Genomic DNA, 26941 nt, shown 5'->3' with positions numbered 1-26941 from the left:
AGTCGGTATCTGTGTAAAGTAAAGAGACATTTTCATCAAAGTGTTGTTTGATGCATCCATAGAAAAAGTCATACATGACTGTTTTAGATAATTCTAATATGGAAAATCCCAAATATAATGGTTTATCGTAATGAACCTTCACTCTACCCAATTGAATGGCAACGAAATTATCAGTGAAAATTGAACAATTTTTGAAATTTGGTTTGGCTATGAGAGTGCTGGCACCTATATTTTTCTTTATATTTTCCCAATGTGTAACGAGTCTAACATCAATTCGATTATCTACATTCTCCATTGTCTTTCCATACACCGCATTATTCATTAGTTTATAGAAATCTTTAACAGATTTGTTGTTAGACCTATTACGCATTTCAGTATTAAGATCTATATAGGGTTTCATCCAGCATGATTGTTTGAATTTCAATACTCTATGTGTATTCATTACAATCAATCCATTTTTGACAGCTTGCTGTAGATTCCTATAATGAACAATATATTTTCTTTTATCATTCAAATTTGGAATTAATTTGGGAATTTTCGATTGTGTACGAGGTGGTATTATTTTTTCGACTAAAAATGGAAGGTCAGAATGTTTATCATGCAACTCTTGTGGATAATGAATGTCCACTTCAAATACATACCCATACGGACTATCAGTACTCACATCCATCACATCGAGATTAAGAATTTCATTTGGTGTCAACCATGTAAATTCACTTGTTGGTAGAGGTTGTGACATACTGTGACCGTATAGATTTGTTGCATCTAAATATGTAATGAATGTGGAAGGTTCGTTGGGATTATAATTGGGTAAAAATCTATTATTTGCTATATGTTTCCTCTCGCTACATTGACTAATTCCACCTCGTATACCTTTTTGAAAAAAGTGAATCATATCAATGTCAGTTAGTAATTCCAATTCAACATTAGTGAACTTCAACATGGCATCCCATGATAATCCAGGTGCAGTGTAATATTGTGCCGGATCTAAGTTATATATCTCTAAACTTGTGGTGCGGAAGTTTTCAAAAATATCACATAGTAGCAATACATCCGACTTCAAATACAAATCAGAGTATTCCCCCAAATTCTGACACTCGAATAAATTCCAAACTTTTCTAGCCCTATCATAATCAGTTTCCGATATATGTTCACAATTGAGTGTGTCATAAAACTGATTTTTTGTCGGAAGTAATGGATAATTCAATTTGTCAATGTCATCAACAAAACTATATGGAAATACACCTTTCTGTCTCATCAAATTGAATTTCTCAATTTGTGGGAAATGTTTGTGCATCTCCAAACATTGATCGGAGGTCAAGTTTGCACCCAACTTCTCCAACGAATTAGTCATAAATTTATAACTATCGATAAATCTCATTTTGAGATAATTCTTCCTAACCACACCATCTTTATCGGTATAGCTGTGTGTAAAGAGATGCTTCGTGAAAGATATATATTTCTCTTTAGTTTGCGGGATAACATCAACTTTCTCTTTATTCCTATACAATTCTTTTATGAATAAATGACAATCATAACCACTTAAATTATGAAAAATGATAGGTATGAAGTTTGGTATTTTGAAATTTAAATTACATTTCGAGTGAGCGGCATGTGATCTTTTCTTTCCTGTGACATGACAATGATCTCTTACTTTGACGTCACCATCAGTAAATGCTTTATTACATATACCACAAGTTCTGGCTGCAACAAACTGTTCTTCTTCTTCGACAGTTTGTGTATCCATTGGTTTAGGGTTTCTGAGATGATTTTCATGTATCTCTTTCAAATCATCTTCAATGCTACTCACAAATTTCTGAGCTGCATCTACACCCCTATATGTAACAAATTTTGTCAAATCATCATTATATGAACACTTTATCAAATAAGCAAATGAATATGGGGCATGTTTGAATGTTTTAATCGTGTATGAACTTCCAGGATTTGGCTCATTCACATGAATCGGTTTAAGCACTGATTCAAAATCAGCATACACTACAAATGGCACCCTCATTTGCCTCTCAAAGTTTTCAAACATTAGTTTATTTTCCGCAACCATTCTACCATATTTATTGATCTTTAAATTAGTAGTTGGTGTTGTGGTACTAATGTGATTACAATCATACATATTATGACGTAAAAGCAATCTCTCATCAGAAAAATATATCAAACATCCGTCACAAAAATATTTTTTCTGTCTATGAGCTGATAGTTGATTAGAAACTAATCTTGAAAGATCTTTGATCCAACAATAGTGACCATTACCGGAGTCATCAGTTATAAACAACAAATTGACATGTCTCCGGAGTCTTCTCTGTGAGTATCGCAATGGACCAATCACTTCATACTTCATTTTACCCTTCTCAAATGTACTCTCTAAACCGTAAACATTAATTGAAATATCATTCCTATCTTCGAATATTTCGATACTCTTATTATTAACTTTAACCGGAAAATCCATACCTGTGACATCTAAAACAGTGGAAAAATGTGGATATGACGTAAGTTCGGACACTCGACTATCTGCAGGATATAATGCTGATGTTATAGCCCAAGCAAAACAATATTGATCTTCATTACGAACATTCACAACAGCTTTCTTCCATTGAATACATTGAGGCAGCTTCACATATGAACGTCCTTCCAGTGGACTGTATTTATTAATGTTGACCTCGAGAAACAATATTTTTTCACAAGTCCAACCTGAATTATAAAAAAAAAAAATATTACTATTCAATCTTATTGAAATTTTTAAAAAATAAATACCTGAGTCACGATCCTGGAACTCAGTCGTTTGTGCCACAATTACATCACGGAATCCATCAAAAACAGCATTCAAATCTGAAGATTGGTCCACTATTTTATTTTGGGAATTAAATGACTTCGTGTCCCTCGAATCATCAGTCTGAAGAATATAATTCCCAAAAACTTCCATATTCACCTTGATGCTTTTATGGATCCTGATGGCTGATTCCAGTAATTCAATGACCTTCTGCCTAATCTTATTGAAAAATGACATGTAGTCACTGGTTACAATCGAACTCTCCACCCTGTATGTAGCAATGCGGCAATTGAATGCATTCGTTATAATTTGAACACCGTCAGACAATTGAACACATGCATTATTTTTATGACTCATGGTTCTTCGGTGAGAATTCACTTGGCTCATAGGAATTGTCACATTACAACAATTGCACGTATACATAGGTGTTGCATTATCCACTCTCACCCGTTTCACTGCAGGCCCTCCTTGGCAACTCTGGAGCTGATGCCGACGAAGATTATCACTACGAGTGAAAGATTTACCACAGTCACAGGAATACATTTTATATAATAGTTCTCACTAACTCACTTGATGTAAACTGACATAGCCAACACTCGTACGCTTCTTAAATACACTCTGATAGGACCCGTCAAGACGTCATAGCCAACCCCACTTCTCAACTACATGCGCCAAGATTACCTCCCAACTGAATGCGATAACAGATGTCGATATACGAGCAAGCAGTGGTCGTTGCGGTCTCGGAGAGGGTAGACGCTAGGCAAACAGTCCTCGGCTGCCGTTGTGTCACCATCGATAGCGGGGCTAGAGCGAACCTTCATCGCTTCAGGAGAGGTGAGGGCAGACCGATGAATACGCATTACTCTGCCACACGTCGTGGAGTGAACATGTCGCTCTCTAGCCGTTGAACGGTTATTGCTGTGACGTCACTCCACTACTAACTTGGTGCCCTAACACCGATGGAGCATTTATTACTTGGAGGATCTTCGAAGTATGCAGACGTATGTTTGTACATAGACAAACAAGCACATGATGAAACCCTGTACCGTGCATTCTCCTACACACACACATAAACACACAAAATCTCATATGAAAAAAAAATCTGAACGATCCATGCACCAGACACTTCAAGGTCACAATGCCTTGACTTCACTGCACAACAAAAAAACTTCACCAAACAACAACCAATAAAAAAAGCAATTAATACGTCATAGTGGTGGGGGGAGGCCGAGAATCAGCTGTAAACAACTACTGCCAACTGAGCCCGTTGGCGCTCCAAACAGAAAATGCCCAGCATCCTCGCTCTTGGGAATATAAATAGAGGTGGGACATAATGCCCGGTGGCACTAAAACAACAGGCGACGCTAACGTTGGTGCCCCTTTCTACTGACGAAACCCTACGCTTTCCAGTAGGAGAAATAACTCTTGAGGTTTTGGTGGGCACTGTGGAGCACCCCGTTTCGTCAACATTATAAATTTGTGACGGTTCGAAATTGTACTGTTTTAAAATTGCCTCTAAAAGCTCAAAAAAGGACGTGGTGCTGACTTTATTGAAGGCAGCCAGCCTGGCTGCAGATGTCAATTCTGGTTTACGTAGACTCAACTTAAATTAATGAAAAAAAAGGCGATGAAATCCTTCCCTGCTGTTTGTTTTTCCTGATTAAAGCGATGTGGCAACTTCATTGACTCAGCGTAGTTAAATACTATCCTTCCGAACTGTTCTTTTGTGTGGCCAAAAGCTCGCCTGTCAAGAGCTTCGACGTAGTCTTTCATTGAGAGGAGTTGGTCAGCCGTAAAAGTAGGTTTGAATCTTTGTGCATTTAAGGGTTGTCCTGCGGGATTTTTCAGGTACCTCCTTAATGTCGTCTCGGGTATACCGTACTGTTCAGCTGCAGAATTAACGCTGGTCCCTTTTTTAACAAATAGCTAATTTCACTTTTTCCGCGCCAAACGATTGATGCGTCGTTTTTCTTTTGTATTTTCCCATCTAAAATAAAAAAGAAGCTTTGCTATTGACATTTATAAAACAGGACTGTATAACATACCGGTGAAGATAGGAGGGTGAGATGGAGACGGTTAAGGATAAGAAGAAAAAAACCAATGATGCATAGAGGCCAAGTTGGCGAACTCGCCAACTTGGCCTTCGTCTCATCCGCCATCTTGACCTCCAACAATATTCAGTAAGAAACATTTTTCACAATTAGAATCAAAAAAAATATTATATTGCTAATAGCAAATACGTAAGAGCATAGCTATAGCTCAATGCAGAAAAAAAAATAAAAAAGATAACTCTTACTCGCCGTAATTAATAAAAAGTTTTTTGTTGGCGAAATATTGGAAGAGAATTGGCGTGCGCACGATCAGGCAACTTTTGAAACACTAAACAAAGGAGGAACGCATTTGGTGTTTACACATTGTGAAAATAGCATGTCATGTGATCATATGTCGCCCTCTCTGACTGCAGGTGCTGCCACCTGCAGTCAGAGAGGTGTTAATCGTGATTCGCCAGCTTAGCCTATTCGCCATCTTACCCTCCCTTCCCCTATCTGTCGTTTTTTTCAAGCGTTCAAAGGTATGGATTTAGCGAAGCACATTAAACCTCTAATCAGTTAGTTAAACTGGCCCGTGTGGAAACAGAATCCAAAATGTGTTAGATTTTCATTTAGATGTCATTTATGGAAAGCCAATGGAGCCATTACCATTATTAGAAACTGCCACGACAGCTCTTAAGTCAAACAGCTATAACACGTCCATGATCGTCTACAATAATTTACACCATCTATCAGAAGATCATGGATAAGAAGACTGAAAAACAAGTCTTGCCTGATTTCAGTTAACTTGCAATACAATTTTGCATGTACGAAAGAAAATTATCCGCGGCTACAGATACAAATGATAAAGCACAAAAGGTACTTATTGTTAAAGACGGAAATCCAAGCACTTTACCAGGAGAACTCAGATATATAGAAAAAAGGGCAAAATAAATTACGATATCTGTAATTATTGCAGAGGTAAAGGCCACTGCGTGAAATACTGTAGGAAATGGATGGCAAATATCCGACCAGCCAAGAGCAAAGAAGAAGATTTAAAAAGTGTTATAACAGCAGTAGCACTCATGTCGTTACGGAATGGAATGAATTCTAAGACAATTACGCCAGATACATGAATCGATAGTGCTGCCACAAAGCATGTTACGAATTGTTCAAATATAATATGTTTGTTCGTTTTGTATGGAAAGTCGCTGGGAAAGAAAGTTTCGAAGCAATTGGGAAATGTATCAGCATAGTTATACCAGACATTAATTTTCCATTTGGCAGCACATGATAGAGATCATATGAGTGTGTTCCGATTAACGCCTAGAAAAAGTGTGTTTGAGATTGATGCAGATACTGCAAGGTACACGAGACGTTAGTCGCACCTTGTAACAGATGACAATCAAGTCATACCAGAGTAAATGGCTTAAGTTTATATAACAAAGACAGATCATTATCTCCTTCAGCAGTATCGCGAGAGGGAGAACAAACGCAAAATGGTTTGGGTATAAATATAAAAGGAGATAGTCTTGCATTCACGGCAAAGATCAACGTTTTCCATTTGATTAAAGAAAGTCCAACACTAGGTGAACTGATTCCTTTCGTGTTCAAAGATAGTTGAAGGAAATTTAGTTTTGGTTAAATCATCAAGGTGAAATCAGAAGTTGAAAATGCTATGAAAGACATGATGATAAGTGCGAAGACAATAAGTTATATATTAAGGAATCATCAAATGCTAATGGTACCGAGATATATACTGAAGGAGTCATAAAGTTTACATGCAGCAATGGCATTACACTAAGAATCACAGCTTCTTATACACCAGAGCACAATTGACTAGTAGTAGCTATAGCTGTCAAGTATTCAAATTCAGGTCGAATTAGTGAATACTGCTATAGTAATATATTCATCATGAATAACCATATGTGAAAGGTTATCTAGTAGAATATTTGTGTCAAATGTTATTGGCTTATATTGCATGAGTCTGCTATGAGTTTATAAGAAGTATAAGAGTTACCAAGATGGCCGTGAAGATGTTGAAGGTAACGAAAGTCCCAGAAGACCCAGCGCAACATCAATCGATGGAAACGTGTTCAGAGTGAAAGAACTGGTTACAAAAGATCGCCAAATCACAATCTGAGAAGACGCTGATGATTTGCGTGGAGCGATCCACCCCCGTATTTGTGAGAAAACACTACTATAATGCACCTGCTCAGAACTCATTGCTTGTTTGTGAATTTTTAACGTTAGCTTCTTCAGAATTTGAAATTTTGGGACAAAAATAATGACTGTATTGTGCGTCACGAGTATAAATACTACCCAGTGTTTTTGAAATGCTATTTCTAACAAATCGTTCTTCGAAACGTTATTACCATTAAGATTATTGATGCTTCTGGTTTATTACGAACATAATACGTTGAGAGAATTGTAATAAATCAGGCACGGTGACGACCCAATTGGTTTTACAACCTAACATTCATTTGTAATCGAAATAGTATCGTTCAAAACTTTATTTACTACGTAATAATAGCATTATTGAACTATCGAGGAAAAAATATACGTTATGAATTCATTGACATCGTACGTGACCGTGTCGTGTTGTGATTCTATTAAATCTGGGGACTTTCCAGTAAATATGGTTAGGTACATGAAAACGTACCAAAAAGGATAACGGCTAATGGACGCAGTAAATCTTGATCTGAAAGAAAACTTGTGCGAACAACAGGAAAAGCTGAGTTACGAAAAGTAATCCAGGTTGTAACCAGAAAAATAGAGGGTAGTAATGTACCGAAAGGCAATAAGTAGAAATCTTTATGCGGTCAAGGAACATGTAAGTTCCATTATCTAGAGTGTACTGAAGAATAATTCAGAAACCACAATATGCTACATATCACATCGAACTGAATGGCAGAATATTGTTATTGGTACCTAGAATGAAACCAATAAGTGTAATTAAATATCTTAGAAAGGGTGATTGGGTAACAGGATTAATTTTTTTTATAAAAAAAATTGTTTTATTGTCGATGTTTCTAAATTTAATTAAATTCTTCTTCAGGGCTCTGTAATAATGAATTTCCATAAACATACCCCCCACAAAACTTAAACGATTATTATCGTTTCAATTTTACAAGAAATAATGAATTCCTGATTAAATTATTAAATTACTCACCGAAAAGACATACAGGGGAGAGTTGTATAAAAAAACCAGGCTTTGAAAGAGCCGATGTGATTTTCTACCACTTACCAAAATTTTTCCATAATTTGATTTTAATGTTTGTATGACAACACTGAATAGCTGTTATTCACAAACATTTAACAGTTCTGCGAAAACGAATGGCGTCGGTAGACCACGTCAAAGATTTCAGGACCAAAAAGTAATTGTTTTTGTGTTCACTCAATTTGTTTTACAAAGAACAGTACAACATGAGTTAATAAAATTGATATGTTGTATTGTTAGGCATATATTTAGCATTATTTCACAATAATAATGATGTTATAATGTTTACGCGAAATAGCTATATTTTGAGGTTACAACTTAAATGACAAATTGTTTTGAAAAAGCCACTTGTGGAGGCTTTGAAAAAGCCGGCTCCAAGATGCAGCACTGTTTCAGCTCCTCCTAAAATCATCGCTGAAAAAGGGTAAAAACGAATTGGACAAGTTCCTTCTACTAATATTTCCACCTCATCGTAGTCATAGACTCCAACCTCTGGATTTTGAGGTTTACGGGTCTTTCGAAACAAGATATTCAATAGTTATGAACGAATGGATTGTGCATTACAACTCATAAATAACTGATTTTCACAGAAATGAGCAATTTTACAGTTTGATAAGATTTATTCAACAGATAAAGTTTATTAAGTGATTTTTATTTGCTGAAAGAGTGTTTTTTTGTAAAGAGGAACCCGGCTCTTTCATAGCACATGCTCATCTCTTTCATACACATGTTGTTTTGAAAAAGCCGATAATTATTTACAAAAAGCAATTTTTGCTAATAACCATCACCTGACGTGAACTTTTTTTGATGTTTTTCAAAACTGGCTCTTTCTTACACAGTCTTCCATTATAGATACATAATGAAAAATAAAAAACATTGCAATAACCAAATTTTCGAGACAACACCAACACAAAACGATAAGAAACAAACGAACGGCTTCATCTGTGATTCTGATAAGGCAGTGTCTGTTTTTAAATCAATGACAGAAAAAAATTCAAAATAGGGAAATTATTTAGGTATTTTACTTATCAAATTGAAATATGCAGTATTGAGGCCATCCACATCCCTTCTAGTGTTATCACTATCGCATTTCAGGATATATATCATTTAGCTTAAAATTCTTTTGGGTAGATATGATTGAACATCTAGAATAGTTGGATGATCAAAATAAAAAATCTGTCCATATTCTTTTTCATGTTCAACGAGGGCTGTGAAGTTTTTTATATTTAGTATCTTATAGTCTCTCATGCGTTCAGAAACTCGTGTACCAAGATACCGTCTGGTTTGACCAACATGGCATTTGTGACAGCTTCCTTAGTCCAATTTGTACACTATATTGAAGTATGTCTTGTGTTGTTACATTTTGTTTTGAGAAAACATGCTTTTCAATTGTATTTTCATTTTTCACCGCTTTGTCAGTTAGTACTAACATTCAAAAGAAAGTTATTGAAATTTCATCATCTTTTACTCATAAGTTTGTGAGTTATTGTGCTAAGAGTGACACTATTTTTGTTTTTTTCAAAGCAATGGATCAAAAAAAAAATTTCGTGTTTTAATTTTACACTGCTTCTAGAAGAAAAAAAATACCGTTCAAACCAAGCAATGACTTGGAAATTGTGTCAAAAACTCGGCTCCATCAGAAATAACTATCAAACTCTGGTTTGCTGACTTCAAACGCGGTCTTCGATGCGCTATTTACAGGCACGCGTCACCGGCCCCCGCCGGTACCGCCGCAACCGCTATGTCCTTGCATTTTGAATCTGTAATATCTTCGAAAATATTAATTCGAATTACATGCTGTAATTTATGATTTATATCAAATGCATAATATATTTAAGATACTTAATTGGATAAGGATTAGGGCTGTATTGCTCGAAATCACTTCGTAAATAAGCCATTATTTCTCGAGGATGAAAAATCGTTATTGTGGGTTATGACTAAGACATAGACATATACCATCGCGGACTTTTTTGTAGACCTTTAAAAAGTGTGCAATACTGTAGTACATTATTTGCCAGTGTTTGCAATATGAGCGCAACAAAATATGTTTCTTTACGACGTCACATTAGAAACCTCTAAAATTTTCATTGTTTCTCTGATATATTATGCATGTTATATGCATAATATATTATCATTATATCTTGATTTATATCTTATTTAAAAAACCCGCATCAACATCCGTTGTGTAGTTTCAAAGATCTAAGCAAACATAGAGACAGATAGCGGGAAACGACTTTGTTATATACTGGTGATATTCGAAAATTGAGTTCTCTGTCGATCCTCTAGATGGCGTTATCGGAATTTCGACTTCAATTTCGAAATTTCAACTTTAACCTAGAGATTACGAATTTGATCAAGACATTTTAACTTTGAACCCGAAATTTCCAAGAAAAACATGTGGCTGTTCTGTAATTTTGGTAAAATTAAAACCCATTATTGTCAAGAATAATGAAATTTTCCTCCTCCAACTCTGTATACAGTAGCGTTTATCTAGAAGTATTTTAAATATGCATCCAAAGATGTAAACTACGAACAGGCATATATCATCAATATTCAAGTGCCAATCGTTTTCAGAAATTGAATTTTCTCAATTTGTTATGGAGCTCTTGCTGTATATAGATCTAATAAATGTGAGTTAATACTCCTGAGTGGGACAAGTGAATATTTTGTCTTCTGTCTCCTAGCTCTCATAAACCAACCCAATTCCAAATTTTATGTAGGAAATGTTCGGTGTCTGCGGACTTCCACAATATAAAAGTTTATTTTTTATCACGCACTCGGATTCCTTGGAATTTCTAATTCATATAATGGATCGTAACAAACACCCTAGAGATACAATTGGGTGGGATAGAGTGAGACATCAACAGGAATTGATGTCTCACTCTATGATGCCACATAATAAATGAAGAATTTTTTCATTTAGCCCACAGGATTGTGAAATGAAAACAATTGGTGAACGGTGGAAAAGGGCGAACAGAGGACGTAGGTTGATAAACAATATGGGATCTTCAAGAAAATTCGATTATGTAGTACAGTTCGAAGAGAAGAAAATGTAATTTCTTGCAATCGTGGCATTTTTATAAAATGGAACCACATGTCACCCCATGAGTTGAAGGTATCTTGGAAATTTAAGTTTTCATTTGAATCATTTTGGATGTACAGTACTGTACTGATCAATTGCTTAAAAAACATGGCGTTTGACAAAAAACGAGGCCTTGCCTTAATTTCTATAGTTTTAACTGTCAATTGCCGTTTTTCGTGTACTGTTGTCTCGTTACCAACTGGCCGGATAGCCTGAGTTGCTGATGCCATTGAATCGAAAGGAAGAAGAAGAAGAAGTGTACTGTTGTTAATGTTGGTGTATCACAATGAACATAAATTCTGCTGTTGTGTCGGCTTTGGAAAATTGTCGCAGTCAGCGCCAAACTGCAAGAAACATTGGTATGGTCTGCTAACTCAAAGACCTGGTTCAGGGCGAGGCAGGACTACAACAGCTACGGAGGACTACTTTTTCGTATCAAGTGCTTTGATAAACTAAACAGTTACCGCAGTTTCCCTTCAAAGACGACTCCGTACTGTTGGATTATCTTCTCGAACTAGAGCTACTCACCGCAGCTTTCACTGAAAGCCAGATTACAAGACTTAATTTTTCACGAGAACACTTGGCTTGGACAGTAGCGAATTGGAGGCGTGTATTTTATTTTCCATCACTTGAGAGCAAACTTTTGCTAACCTGCTCACGGGAGGTTTGATCCTCCACTTGAGACAGGTTCTGCGTACGCCGCTCAAGAATTTGGTGCAAGGCGGTTTCATAAGGTACCCCGCTCTTGAGGAGACGACTCAGTCGTTTCCTGGCTGCACCACCAAACCTTCTTTTTAGGTTCAGTTATTGGATCACGAATTGGAGAGTTTAGAACCTCTCGCTCCTGATCTAAATTTACAGAGTGGTCATTTGGAGTCATGAGCTCGACATCCATCTCCTCTGTAGACTTGGCGTCAGAAATAATTTTTGAGTTCACTCTGTACATGATAGTTCCACGAGTAGCTAGGGAAAGAAGGTCAATCACCGCAGAGCCCCGCATTACCGTGACAAGGGGTCGAGGAGTCAGGCACTAGGTCACTGACTCCAGGGGAATAGCCGAGGAGGTCAGACCAGCCTGTCGAGGACGCTTATCCCAAGACCGTTGTGCGCTATGAGGAATAGCACCCTGCACGAGGTGGCTCTGCATAGCAATGTACTCTCAATGCTCTGGCAGAGAGAGGGGATGTGAACCGAACACAACGGATCTAAACAAGGCACGTTGACAAAATCCCCCAAGTAAAGGTGTAAGTTACCGTGCTGAGGACTGAATGGCAGTAGGGTGAGCTGTCGAAAAACAGTACCTCTGAGACACCAGGTCGCATCTCAGAGTATCAAGACCTTACCGCGGCATGCGGAGCTCTGTCGCGGCGGACCAAGTTTCCCTAGCTACTCATGGGATTCATATGGATTAAAAAAAAGTAAAAAGTACACCAGTGCAGTACTGGTGGCTGAAGCCACTGGTGGCTGAAGCCACCAGTACTGCACTGGTGGCTTCAGTACAGTACAGTACAGTTCAGTTCAGTACAGTACAGTACAGTGCAGTACTGGTGGCTGAAGGTAGAAATTCCAATTGCACAAGAGGCAAAATACTTGGGAGTCATTTTTGACCACAAGTTAACAAGGAATCAACACCTTCAACTCTAGCATACATGAGGGCACACACAATTGACCTGCAAAGGTCGCAGTGTAGTGGCTGTCTAGCACAAAAGCCCTATATTAATCTAATCTAATCTACCGTGACAAGGAGATGCTACGATGAGAGGGCGCCCGGTATCTCGAAGGTTCCGTAGAGACAGCTGAAAGGCTCAGTGGCATTTATCCTCTCGGCACGGATACACACACCTCAAGATTAAGCCATCGTTGGGATGCCATTCAGTTAGAGAATAACAGAACCACAAGTGATTCTGTCATTCCCGTATCCATTGGAAGCAGGCATCCGATGGCCGGTTTGCTTAACCCCCACATCCCAAGCCAATGCACTCGCTAAAAACAGCATTCATAGTGGTTCAGGCAGTGAAACATATTGGTACCAGAATGAGAAAATCTTCCGCAGAATCTGATTCAAAGCATGCCTTCGTTTGCAAGCTATTGTCACCCCAAGAGAAGGAAACACTCGTTACATTTTTTTTTTCAACTAAATGCAGCCTACTGAAGTAAAATTGTTTTTTTTTCCAGGACTTGGTAAAATATGTGACGTCAGGATTCGAAAAAATCGAGAAAATTCAAAAAAAACTTCAATTTACGGAGTGCCCCTTATCTCATGCCCGGCAGTGTATTTGCTATAAAAAAGTCACTCAACTTCAACCCCTCAAATTGGCAGTCCCTCTTCCCCAAAGTCTTCAAATAGTCAATTGAATTCTCAGCGGTGTTTATTAACTTTGGTAAAGCTTTTGACAACATATCACAAGATATACTTTCACAAGAACTTCAATATAATGGTGTCCAATTATTCATCATGCAGAACTTATGAAGTAAAATTGGGTGAAACGTTGAGTTGAACTTTAAAAATCCAAATGGGTGTACACCTAAGAACAGTGCCGAGACCAGTACTCCTCTTTGTGTACATCAACAATCTATCTCTTACAAGAGAGACACCTATTTGTTATACCGATGATGCGGCAATTGAATTCATAAAAAAAGTGAAGAGTTATATCTCGTAGACTGAAATTTACATGAAGGAAATGTCGATATGGCTTTAAAACGGTCTACTCACTTTCAATATAGCCGAAACGCGCGTGGAAAGCAGGGTTTCACTTCTGATGTGACAAAAGTGTTTTCATCGGATTAATTTTACGCCAGATTTTTCCGTTCCACCTATCATACATCAAAAAAGGATGAGAAACTTGCAAAGAAGGAAAGAAAGACCTAACTGGTTTAACAGTCATTGAATTCATTTTATTGTTCCGATAAATCTGAGAGCAAACTTTTATCATAATTACCTCTTACCTCTGTTAGTGGAATTGAGTATAATGTGCTTTTTTCGTTTTATTGTCGGGAAGAAATAATAGTTATTGACTTGGGTCTTTCTGAGCATATATGATGGAAAATTTTCAATTTGAACATCTTTATTGATGTCACAAACCATTACTATGATGATGGATCCAGATTGACAGCGTATGTGCTGTCACTCTGTAACGTATGTGTAGAATTTTCAAATGCTTACAACGGATTCAAGTGTTGAAAACAGTAATTTTATGATGATTCGACAATTTAATATGAAGGTAAAACAATATGCAATTATTATATACTATCCTTACTTGGAACAATATCGCCAAATCCTATCGTGGTCATGGTGATGAAGCAGAAATAGAATCCTTCAAAGAAAGTCCAGTCTTCTTCCCAGATAACAAAAAGTCCAGCTCCAGCAGCTAGATAGATAAATAGGAAGCACACAGCTGAAAACGCATAGGAAGACGTTCTTCTTGCTGTCATAGCACTCCTGTTGACAATAATATTTCATCACAAAAAATTAAAGGTTCGTGGTGTGTGAGGATGGAATAAGGTGTCATAAGGTCATCAATTCATAATCTTATTGGTTAACATATATATGTATAAGAAATATGAAAATCTACATGAAAATATAAAATATATCAAATTTCACGATTCCACAGCTATTGACATTACAACCAACTGCTCAACTTCCTAATGGTAATTTTTTTTTCGACTCAGCTCACCAATATATCTACATCATCTGCATGCTTAGAGGAAATTTGTTATATACAACCATTATGGATGAAACAATGGGCTTGTTTCATGATTTTTGGTTTACAGTTCATTTGGTGGTAATTTCAAATGGAAAAATAGTGTACTTTGCTTCAACTCTCTAAATAGCTTTGTTTTACCGTAATTAATTATTAAAAATGGGATTTTTTAAGCTTGTGACGTCACGGGCCTAGTCCCGCTTCTCGTTCAATTGACCAATAGGAACAATACAAGCAATGAACGTTGCCAAATTGTAAAATTCACGGAGCGTATAAACAGTTTCTGATTCATTCGTGATTCAAAGTGAAATCACACTCACTTTCGACAACTAAATCTAAGATGAAAGTATAAGAAATGCATTGGAAGGGAGAATTAATTATACATGGGATCCAAATAACAAAAAAAGCAATAAAAAAGTTATTTTTGAAATATCTCCGCATTTTTGTTAAAATAATTGACACTTGGCAACACCTATGTAGACACGATCAATTTCATTGGTCAACAGACACGCGGACAATTTAAACTCTTGCTTCTTGAATTTTTCTTTTTTCTGCAAATATAAAGAGGCATTGGGACCGATTAAGCTCAATAAGTATAATATACCCCTAACTCGATCAGTCTACCTCTCTTATGGATATAATGCTTGGACCGTATTGGACATAAAGTACAGGGCTATGCAGATGACTCAGTCCTTCAGTCAAGAGAACTGAATAGATACATGGCGTTGATCATGAGAGTTTTTCGCAGGAAAAGACCCAAAAATAAGTAATATAATCAATGAAAAATTCTTATCTTTGACCAAATGTAATTATAGGATTACATGCATTTGTGTTGTGTTACATGAAAAATATTTTTCGGGATAATTTCTCCATCATCAAAAAAAAATATAGAAAACTTCCAAATATAGAAAATGATTACAATAAAATTTCTTTATGAATATATGTGAATGTATAAATACACATATAGAAACTGTCAACAGTGGCATACTACAACAGTGCCACTGCGAATTATTATAACCACCAGTAAACTAAACTTGTGAACTGTGAACATATGTTTGAGACGAGTGTATCAATATAAAAAATGAAAAACTCGCTAATCGAATGTACTGTAACGAATCTGAAGCCGTCCCTGACCGATATGTCGGCCAGCGAACAAACACATGACATCGCCGCAAAAGGAATGCAGTCGGCAACCGCCGATTAAACTCTAGTTGAGTACCAAAACGACTATAGAATTCTAGAACCGTCGTTTCCGATATATAAGGCTGGCTTCTTTTCACAAGAGGGCAGTTGAGTTCAGAAAGTGAATCGAGCGGTTAAACAAGGAATTCAAATAGTGGAAATAAATTAAGCGTTAGTTGCTAAGTGTTGTGAATAAATTAGTTTGTGATAGTGAAATATTACTAAAAATAAATTTTTTCGAGACAGTTAATTCTTTAATTTGTTACAGTACGTAGCCCTTATTTTTTGAACTGTCCACGTATGAAAGAATATTGATATAAAATGTCACCTACATGGAACACATCATCCTTAATGGTGTAGTTCAAAATTTCGAGGTAATCGACTTGTCTCGTCTCATCACCTCATTAGCAACTATTTCATAACATTGCGAATTTATGTCACGTTATGCGGTAGATATACACACATTCATACGGTTAGGTAATTCCAGTCACGGTAACTTCATTCAAATTGAAAAGGCAATATTTTCATGAGAAGAAAGAATAGTTTTTCGGCAAGTTTTCTCAGATACAAACTGATCTCTCCTAAAAATATTTTCTCTCCAAAAAAGCACTCGGAATTCATTTCTCTCTCTCTCTCTCTCTCTATATATATATATATATATATATATATATATATATATATATATATATATATATATATATATATAGAGAGAGAGAGAGAGAGAGTAGTAGATATATAGAGAGTAGTAGTAAACCTCTAAAACTTGAAATATAGGCTTCTCACTCATTTCCTCCGGTCACACTGGAAAATTGGAATCTGGTTCCAGTTTGTTACATTCGGCGATGTAGATTGCCAACTTCAATTTTGATATCGTTCCATTACTGATTTTTGAAAACAAGCAAACAATCCCCAACGATTCATCATTCGACACGTCTACAATTTAACAACATAGAGACCGGAAAATTTTGCAAGAAGATGGATGGATATTATGTTCGAAGATAAATCGGTTTGAACGAAGTATCCTAGAAGTAACCATATTCATACAAGTGCCCATTGGATGAATAAAATATATTCATCAATATAAAAAGAATACTGAATGTGCCAAAACTGTTCCGAAAATACTATGACCTGAATTTAATTTATTCCTATATATATTAGAGATCATTTCACATTCCTACTGAGTTAGACAGTCAGTCAACTTTGAAGAGAACAATAAGGAACTGTTTATAGTTTATACTCAACTCATAAATTATCAGGAGATGATCGCTGGCGATTACCTTTTCCCAGGATTAGCTCATTATTCTGTTTGATTCAATAAATATTTTGAAAAGTAACATATGTGAGTCGAACATTTCCTGTCAGCTAATCTTCAATAATTTCTTGCAGAAATAAACACTTTTCAATTGTCTTCTTTTGTTATTAGTTTATGTGCAGCATCGTTAGTAATATCCAACGATAAGTAATAAACATGCAATTATGAATTGTGTATTTTCCGTGGGCCATCAATTATTTAACATTACTGAAATTCTCTGTTGAAAAGAAAATTTATTTGATTTCAAGTATTTCATTATTTACCATACGAGCTGAAGAAATATCCTATGAAAATCAAATGATACAGATTCAAGAATTCATTTAAAAGCACTGTATCGTGAGATTTTTCATGTTATTAAAACACATCTAAGAAGTGGGGGCCCCCCTAATTTTTTCGCTATAAAAAAGAGTAGTTATTCTCTAATTACTCTTATGGATATATAAGAAAAAGGGAACACGGTGGGCCCTTCAATTTTTTTTAAAGTTGAATTATTCAACTTTTTGCTAAGAGAATTGCAAATTTTTAAAAAAGGGGGAATCGGTCGATAATCGATTCGTTCAATAGTTGTTCAACTCATGACTACAAATTGCAAATTATACATTAAGAAAGTATTGCCACTAAAATGCTCGATCAAATCAAGAATTTATAGTAAATAGAAACTTGCAATCATGAAGCCTTGTCCGAAGAATCCATTGTATGGCGACACACACGTTAGTTATGGATTTTCATCAGGTATCGGCCAATTCCATCATATATAAAAACGTAAAAGTTGCTGACCCGTAAAAATTTTATTTTTTTTATCTTTTTTGTGGGTCCCTTCTCCTGTAGAGGCCCCCAAGCAGTAGCCCCGCCTCCCCTCCCCTAAATCTGGCCCTGTGCGAGAGTTCAATTTTTCCTTCCAGCAGACATTGAAGCTGTTTTGAATGTTGTTTTCGTTCGATGTACTAGACACTAGACGGTTATTGTTCACAAAATTAGTTTGTTTTTGTTCACAATCACAATGAATATAACACATGGGGTATTCTCAACTCCGTTCTGGTAACTATGATATGGAAATTGTTGTATTGTATCAATGGTTTCATCATATTTTCTTGAAACGAATCAATCCGATGATAACCATCGCATTTCAAGGAATTTGCTTTCATAAATTTCAATTGAAGCAAACAAGAACCTCTGCAATTTATGGAAATATGATAAATCAGTTTTGAAAAATCGGTTGATATCTGTTTTTCTGTTAATCAGTTATCGCCCCCTAAGAACGACAAACCTCAGTGAATCATATTCGAAATAACTCACTGTGAGCATATTTAAAAAACAAATAATTACTTCTATGAATTTTAATTTCAGAATCTTTGAAAACAAGTAGTACCACTATACTGATTCGTGTTATTTTGCAAGCTCATGGTTTTGCAAACTTCATGAAATATTTTTCAATGATTTTCAATTCAAAGTTGGAGATTTGACCTTTGACCTTGTTGAAATGTGGATTCCTCCATATCAATAAAAATTTTTCATCTTTCTGTTATTTCAAAGAGTAGATCATTTTATGCAAAAATAATAGAATATTCAAGCTAATCTGGCAGAGAATTGTCATATAGCCATCGAAAAATTCATAGCTCAAAAACTACAAATCATTGCATAACATACAGTGTCACCATTAAAGTGCGCACCATATGGGAAACTTTTTTTTCGAAAAGTTTCAATGAAGTTTAACTTCGGCACTTGTTTGTGCTTTAAATTTAACTTAAAATGATGCGGCCAACTGCGACCCACTGACGTTCAGTGTTTGTCAAATTCAAGTTTTTTTTTGAAAAAAATTGAAAAAGTGCATTTCTAGATTGAATTTAACAAAAAGTTACTTGAAAAAGTAATTTTATATCCATATGCCAAATTTTATGCAACTAGGATAAAGTTAACGTTTTGCTTATTTTTGACAGATATTCCCCTTTATTTTAAAAAACAAGTATTTTAAAAAACAAGTTCGGTTAATTTTCATCAATTCATGTATACATACATAACAAACTCATCATGGAGTTTAACTTTTCTGATACAGTTTTACTTATACGGACATTTTTAGAGAGAAATTAAAAATGTGCTATAAAAATTTTAACATGACTTGTGCAAAGTTTCAATCACCTGGCTATTTTCTTAAACAAACCTTTGATTTCGAAGAAGCAACTTAAAAAAAATGCAAATAATTTTGATAGAACTATTATTATTATTATAAATTTCAAACAAAAATAATATTATAGAAAATACAAATGGGTACAAAAAATTACTTATTTATCTGAATGAGGTTGTCAAACACTTATAGCCTACATTTCAGTATGTCGTCCTCCACGTTCAATACAAATTATGGTTCTTCTACTGACATCTGTAACTGTATTTTTAATAAATCGGGGATTTATATTTCCACAGCACTCGCGAATGATATTTTCCAGATGTTTGTCAGTAAATGGTCTACTTCAGTACACTTTTTGTTTCAGGTAACCCCACAAGAAAAAGTTTAAAGGCGTCAAGTCGGGTGATCTAGGTGGCCAATAATGTTCCCAGTTACGGCAAATAACTTTGCCTCTGAACATTTGTTGGAGGGACTGTTTTACAGCAACCGTGTGATGTATTGCGCCATCAAGCTGATACGATAGGTCGTATTTAATATTTAAAGGCATATTATCTAAAACTTCACTAACCTCATTATTTAAAAGGTTGAGATACCCGACGGATGATGAATTTTCCCTAAAGAAAAATGGCCCAATTATTTGGTCGTTGAGTATCCCACACCATACATTAGTTTTAAAGGAATACTGATCACCACATTCAACTGTGAAATTGGGATTTTCTTGGGCCCATCATCGGCAATTTTGAGAACTTACCGTTCCATTTGAAGAGAACGTTGCCTCATCTGTCCATAAAATTTAAGTTGGGCTTCCTCATCATATTTACTTGGAGTGTGCTTTTTATTAAATTGAGTTGCTACGGATCCTGTTTCTGTGAATTTCGACATTATCCTTGACACAGTAGTATGTCGAACATTTTTTCCTGGATGCCGTTCATTAAAAATGTTATCTACTTGCCGGTATGGTGTATTCCCATCACATATTAAAACTATTTCTATTCTTTCCTGAAGAGACAACATTATTGCAACAATAACTGTTGAAAATTTTACAAGTAAATCGACAACTTGACACTACCATAGCATGCATTTTGTTTGTCAAGACCTACTCAAAAATTTAATTCAACGTGATTAAGCATCTTTACCGCCCTAGTTAGTGTTTATAAATAATCTGTAAATTCTGAATATTGAAATTTTAATATAATTTCAACTCTAATAATTTTAATAATAACTATTGCAGTTTTTGAGTTGTGTCTGCTTTTTCAAAATTGAAGGTACTGACGTTTATTTAAGAAAATAGCCAAGTGATTCAAACTTTGCACCAGTCATGTTAAAATTTTTATAGCACATTTTTAATTTCTCTCTAAAAATGTCCGTGTAAGTAAAAATTTATCAGAAAAGTTAAACTCCATGATGAGTTTGTTATGTATACATAACTTGATGACAATTAACCGAACTTGTTTTTTAAAATAAAAAGGAATATCTGTCAAAAATAAGCAAAACGTTAACTTTATCCTAGTTGCATGAAATTTGGCATATGGATATAAAATTGCCGTAGACACAACTTTTTCAAGTAACTTTTTGTTAAATTCGATCTAGAAACGCACTTTTTCAATTTTTTTCAAAAAAAAAGTTGAATTTGACAAACACTGAACGTCAGTGGGTCGCAGTTGGCCGCATCATTTTAAGTTAAATTTGAAGCACAAACAAGTGCCGAGGTCAAATTTCATTGAAACTTTTTGAAAAAAAAAAATCCCATATGGTGCGCACTTTAAATGGTGACAATGTATATATAGGAGTGATGTTGAGAGATTTTGACGTATCATATCCTGAATTTCGTCAATCAAAAGCAAATTCATCGATTCGATCGTAAACTACTCGTGACGTTATTGGACAGCTTTTTATGATCACTCCATAAACTCATCTCATGAATGAAGGAACAGCCCTATTTTTGATAATTGAGACCTTTTGAAATATACTGATGAAATGAGAAATATAAAATGAATCAGAATGTCTCATATATCATTTCAGTTCACCGAAACGACCACTGTCCAGAACATTATGACGTGACTTACCTGAATCTGACAGGAAGTGGAGGAATATGACGAAACACCGTGGAAACCGTAGTTGCAAACAATCGTCCCCAATCGGCGATAACAGTGAGGGTTAGGGGAATCCCCACGAGGGCAAAGACGATGCAGAAAGCGCGACCTTCGGTTGTCATTGGTACGATGTGGCCATAACCTAAGAAAAAGCGTTTCGATCAATAAATATAAGGCGATATTCGGAATCATATTTTAGTATTATCTTTTTCGGAAATACAAAAAACACGAACTGGGTTTTTATTGCTTTTACACGACGGTGGTCCCAAAATCACCCGGCCTGACCTACAGATAGCGGTAGTTGTTTGTAAAATGACTGTATAAGGAAGTACCTACACAATCTATAAAGCATATGTGTTAAGTTTGAAGACGCTGCATTGTTCAGTATTTGTTTGGAAGCCATTAAAAGCGAACGTTCTCGTTGAATTTGTGAAAATGGAGAAAATTGGACATAATAATAATAATAACGACTTCTAGTGATGGTTCCATACAATTACAACCAATCAAATGACAGGATTCAAAATCTGCGTATCATCGCAGAGACTGCTCTTCCATCTAACCGTAAGAACAAATAAAAACAGTATGCAATCAAGAACAGTGCAACAGCCCATACAACATCAGATATTCATGGAATATTCCGTCTATGTCATAAAATAAAGGTATATATTCCATATATTCGTAGAATATTCTTGGAATATATACATGCCTTTAAAATATTCATAGAATATGCTTGAATGAATATGGCAGGATTATTCTCGAAAGAATGTGCATAAAATGTCAATAAATGGATTATTCCCCCGTGAATATTCTAAGAATATTGTCGATCGAATATACCATATGGTATATTCTTAGAATATATCCCCACGGTATATTTTGGAATATTTTGTTGATGTATTACTGGAATTTTCAATTATCTTATGATAACGTATTAAAATAATTCAATATTCAGAAACAAAAATATTTTTAGATTTTAATCGAATGCCCAACCTAATGTATATAACCCTAATAGTGTTAACCAGTTTTTGAACTCAACGCGAAGATTCTGATGAATTGCTCCAACTGCAACTGTTGGAAACGACAAAAAAATTTGAATGGGCCAATAAATGAACCAATTGCATCAATAAATCGGTTTATTCTCATCTTATTTGTCTTTTTGTTTTTGAAATTATTCAATTTACAAAGCGACAAATTCTGACAACAGAGAAATGGGAAAGTGAAAAATTGGACTGAACGTTTCTCATTGGTCAATTGAAGTGTAGTGCGCGACAGACAACGCTTATCAGCTTTACGTTGAAATCCACATTTGATATAACTTGACGGTTGACATGGCAGGTTCCCGTATGTAATGCATGGTGTATTGGTGTTATTATCAAAGTATAATTCTCTCATGTTTAGTGTACCGTTTATAGTTTGGGGTTGTCCAATTTGTAGTACAGCGAATAGTTTGCTTTTGCATCTTCAAACAGTAGAGTTGCATATTCAGTCTTTGAGAAAAGTAAGTGAAATACAATAGTATCGATAGTAAAGTCATGGTGATTAACCTACTATACATCATTTTAGGCCCGAGGAGAGTTGGTGAGTGGGATTTGTTGGTTTGACTAAGTACATGTTTAAACGTTTCAGTTTTGTATCTTCAGTAGAGAAAAGTACGTGAATGACACATTCTTTTGTATCATTTGTTTTCATAACTTTTATCATTCTTTTTCAAGATAGTATCAATATGCCCAAAAGGAAGAAGAATGGAACCTGGCCAAGAAACTGAAACATTTCCAACAAGGAAATGCAAGTTGCTATCCAGGTCATAAGAAGTTGTAAATGTTCATGAGGCACCTATGAGAAAAATATCTATTTGATTTTTATTCCAATTTTGTTTTGTCACTTTCAAATAGTGATTATGAACGTTAATGTACATTTTGTTCCAGGTATCAATATTGAAACACTGGCTGATGCATTGTTGGACAAATATCAGGAAAACTCTTCTGGTGAGCAAAGTTTGGATAACTTTAAGTAAGTGAAATTCATTGAAGGGACCGTATCCTACCACTTATTTGAAATACTTCATTTTTGGGTTAATTTTTGAAGTGAGAAATCTATATTGATGTAATACATTTTCTTTTTTTCAATGAAATGATATATTTATTATTTCTTAATTAGTGCTGATGAATTCACAGAGTTGTTATTTTAATATATTTTTCGGTATACATTTTTTGAGAGTAGAAACATCCTAATTTGAATACATTTCTAAATTTTGTAACAAGACAATATTCAGGAATATTTTATTCAGTAAATAAATATTTTGAATTAGATTTATTAATTTTAATATTGGTAGAAACATCAAATATTTCATTGTATATTGTATTGTATATTCCAAGAATATGAATATTCTTGGAATATTCATATTCAAGAAATATTCTTAGAATATATCAATGGTTCGCCAGGACCACTTTCAGGGAATATTCTCCAGAAGATATAAATATCCATGGCATATCCATAGCATAATACAATATCCTCAAATGTTTATTCATGAAATATTCCTGGAATTGGAATTGTATTGGAATTGGAATTGCGATATTGAAATACAAAAAATATATATTTTTTGAGTTTGGAGAAAGGTTGATTAATTTCGACATGATTTGATTAGTTGGATCTATTTATTGTAGGAAGATATTTTTTATCTTTCGTTTGAAGCTTCCTAATGGCAGAGGTTTATATTCAATGGATATCCGATTATATGAAAGGTGAAAGATCCGCGATACGCGATCCTCGTACCCGTAATGAGCCTAATGCATGCATTCTGGAGCTTTTGGATTCTAAAACTGTCACTCTTCAAAATCCCCGGACCATTCACCACGTCTGCGCACTTGGCATGTGAAAGAACTAAAGCATTGCAGAGTATAATTTCACTTTTTCTATTCAGAAATGATCTGTTAGAATATATCAATTTCAAATTTGCATAACCCCGTTTCAGAATTTGCAAAATGAGTGTTTTCAAACGAAGTCTGTTGTCAAGATATAGGCCAAGTTTTTTGTAACTCCTTTTGAGGGATTTATGAGACCATAACAACGATTTCTTGCCGCTGTTCTACTGAAGATCATGCCATTAGATGCATTAACAGATAGGCAATATTTAGTTGACAAAGATTGAGATCGGTATTAACTTGCCATAGGCTTCGTCAATTGAATTCTCGTCGAATTCCATGTACAGCTGAGTATCGACGGCATAACAATGCATGGTTATAAATTGCAGTGACCTATGAAATTGAGATGTGTATCTACTAAACGAGCAAGAGAGGGTAAAATATTGAACCTTGAGGAACACCGTTTTCAATTTGTATTAAATCAGATTCTTCGTTATTATACACAACTCTTTGAAAACGATTTCAAAAGTTACTTTCTAGTAGTGCTACAGCATGTATTGAAAACCCTAGGTAGCCCAAAATAGCAAAGGGGAGCTCATGTTGTATGCAATCGAACGCCTTAGAATAGTCCCAATAATATCAGAAGACAGAGTTTGTTATTATCAATAGATCTGTGCACATCATCCATTATGTGGTACAATATTTTTATTCGATGTGCCTCAGCCCAACCAAAACAAAAGCTGTACTGGATTCTACTCTGGGTGAGTATGATCCTTCCTTTACAACAGTGAAATATTGGGTAGCAGAGTTTAAACGAGGCCGTACGAGAGGCGGACAGGGGAAAGCTGTGTGTAAGACGGGTGCCGCGTTTGCTCACATTCAATACAGCAAATACAGTGTCGTGAAGACACTGCATTTGCTGTAAAGCAGAATTCTTGCGTCGTTTCATAACCAAGGATGAAACACACTCAAAAGGAAAAACCGATTTCAAAGAAGGCGAAAACCGTTTCATTTGTAGGCAAGATCAGGGCATCGAATTTTTTGAATGCGCGTGTGATAATTTTCATTGACTATCTTAAAAAAGATAAAACTATCAACGGCGAGTATTACGCAAACTTATCGCATCGTTTGAGTGAAAAAACCAAGCAAAAATGGCCGCATTTGGCTAAGAAAAAGTGTTGTTTCATCAATACAATGCACCAGCTCACAAATCTGATATCGCAATGACCAAAATTATCAGAAAAAAGGTGGAATTGCCACCGGATTATGTTCTGTTCTCGAACTTGAAAAAATGGCTATGTGGTCAAAGATTTTCCAACAATAAAAAAGTGATGTAGTCAGTTAATGGCTATTTTGAGGAACAAAACAGTTCTCACTAAAAAAAGTGGTATCGAACTTATTGAATGTCGTTGGGAAAAGTGTACAGAACTGCAAGGAGATTATGTTGAAAAATAAATACATTTTTTTCCGAAATTCTAAATTCAAAAACACATATTGTGCATTTGATAAGGCCACAATTGTTACATCCATGATGCAATCATGTGCTGTTTCGATCTGCCATATATATCATCAGAAGTAATAAACGCGGTCACAGATGCAAAGTTTGAGATCTGCCGGAAACAAGTAGAGTGAAAATAATGTAACGACGCGCCTTACAACGACCCCAGATAGAATTCAACTGCATCTCAGGTACAAAGCAAAGCTTTGACGTCAAACTCGAAATGAATAATTGCTATTACAAATTACAAAAAAAACATAACCAGAATACAATAAAATAGGTATTCTTCGAACCAAAATTGAACAAACATAATTTTGACAGTGTCAATATAGCCAATACGAGTATATTTTTTTAATAGATATGGAAATCTTCATCAAATTGACTGCCATTAACAATCTCTTATGAAATTTCCCTGCGGTTACAACTATCTCACTGTAATTAATCTATTATTACCATGATAAGGCAAATTTATCGACCCAGACTCGTTTGACGAATTCAAATGTGAACTATATCATCTAAGATCGGTCACTCAAGACAGTTAAACGACAGTTAAAACTGTACTTGTGTGGCTATTTTGGTCACAGTTCAACTCCAACTTTTCAACTGTACAGTTCAACTCAGAGAAATGAAATTATTAATATTTTTTACTGAAATGACAAACTGAACTGAGTATGTGTGGCGGTTTGAACTGGTATTGTCCATACTTTTCAATTTAGTTTGTGTCGACAGCTCGGGTCAAACTTCCCCTGAACCCCACAACGCAAGACTAGGTGCCGTTTGTTTCTCAAAAATTCAAGTTGAATTTCTAATTTCAAGTAAATTCTTTGATTCAATTTGATTCCTTTGTAACAAAAGCAGTTTTCTCGTAAAAATGTTTTAATTTCTTTCATTAATTATAAATGCAACACTTTGCACAGGACTGCACATGTTTCTGGGATAATTTGTCTGAGTGCTTGAGAAGAGATTCTTGTACAAAATGTAAGACAAACATACGATCGTACTGTTGCTAAAAATCTCAAGATAGCAGTCGTGTGGACATATTGCTTTTCTCATGACGGTAT

At 35.3% G+C, this 26941-nt stretch overlaps 1 protein-coding gene across 2 annotated transcripts in view; it reads right to left on the bottom strand.

Moving 5' to 3' along the window:
- The window catches only part of LOC111503038 (TWiK family of potassium channels protein 7), a 100578-nt gene that overhangs the window by 27142 nt on the left and 46495 nt on the right, over positions 1 to 26941 (bottom strand). For both annotated transcript variants that reach the window (XM_023157241.2, XM_074183296.1), the window contains 2 exons: positions 21498 to 21666; positions 14372 to 14553 (listed from right to left, as the gene is read on the bottom strand). In XM_023157241.2, coding sequence (XP_023013009.1) covers positions 14372 to 14553; positions 21498 to 21666 — 351 coding nt within the window. The remainder of the gene's footprint in view (positions 1 to 14371; positions 14554 to 21497; positions 21667 to 26941) is intronic.

The sequence above is a fragment of the Leptinotarsa decemlineata genome, unplaced genomic scaffold (genome assembly GCF_025532065.1).
Source record: "Leptinotarsa decemlineata unplaced genomic scaffold, Ldec_3_MD MMD2_tig00026336_RagTag_RagTag, whole genome shotgun sequence".
In the NCBI taxonomy this organism is placed as follows: domain Eukaryota; kingdom Metazoa; phylum Arthropoda; class Insecta; order Coleoptera; family Chrysomelidae; genus Leptinotarsa; species Leptinotarsa decemlineata.
Note: the sequence above shows the minus strand (reverse complement) of the source record. Positions and strands in the feature narration are given on the sequence as shown.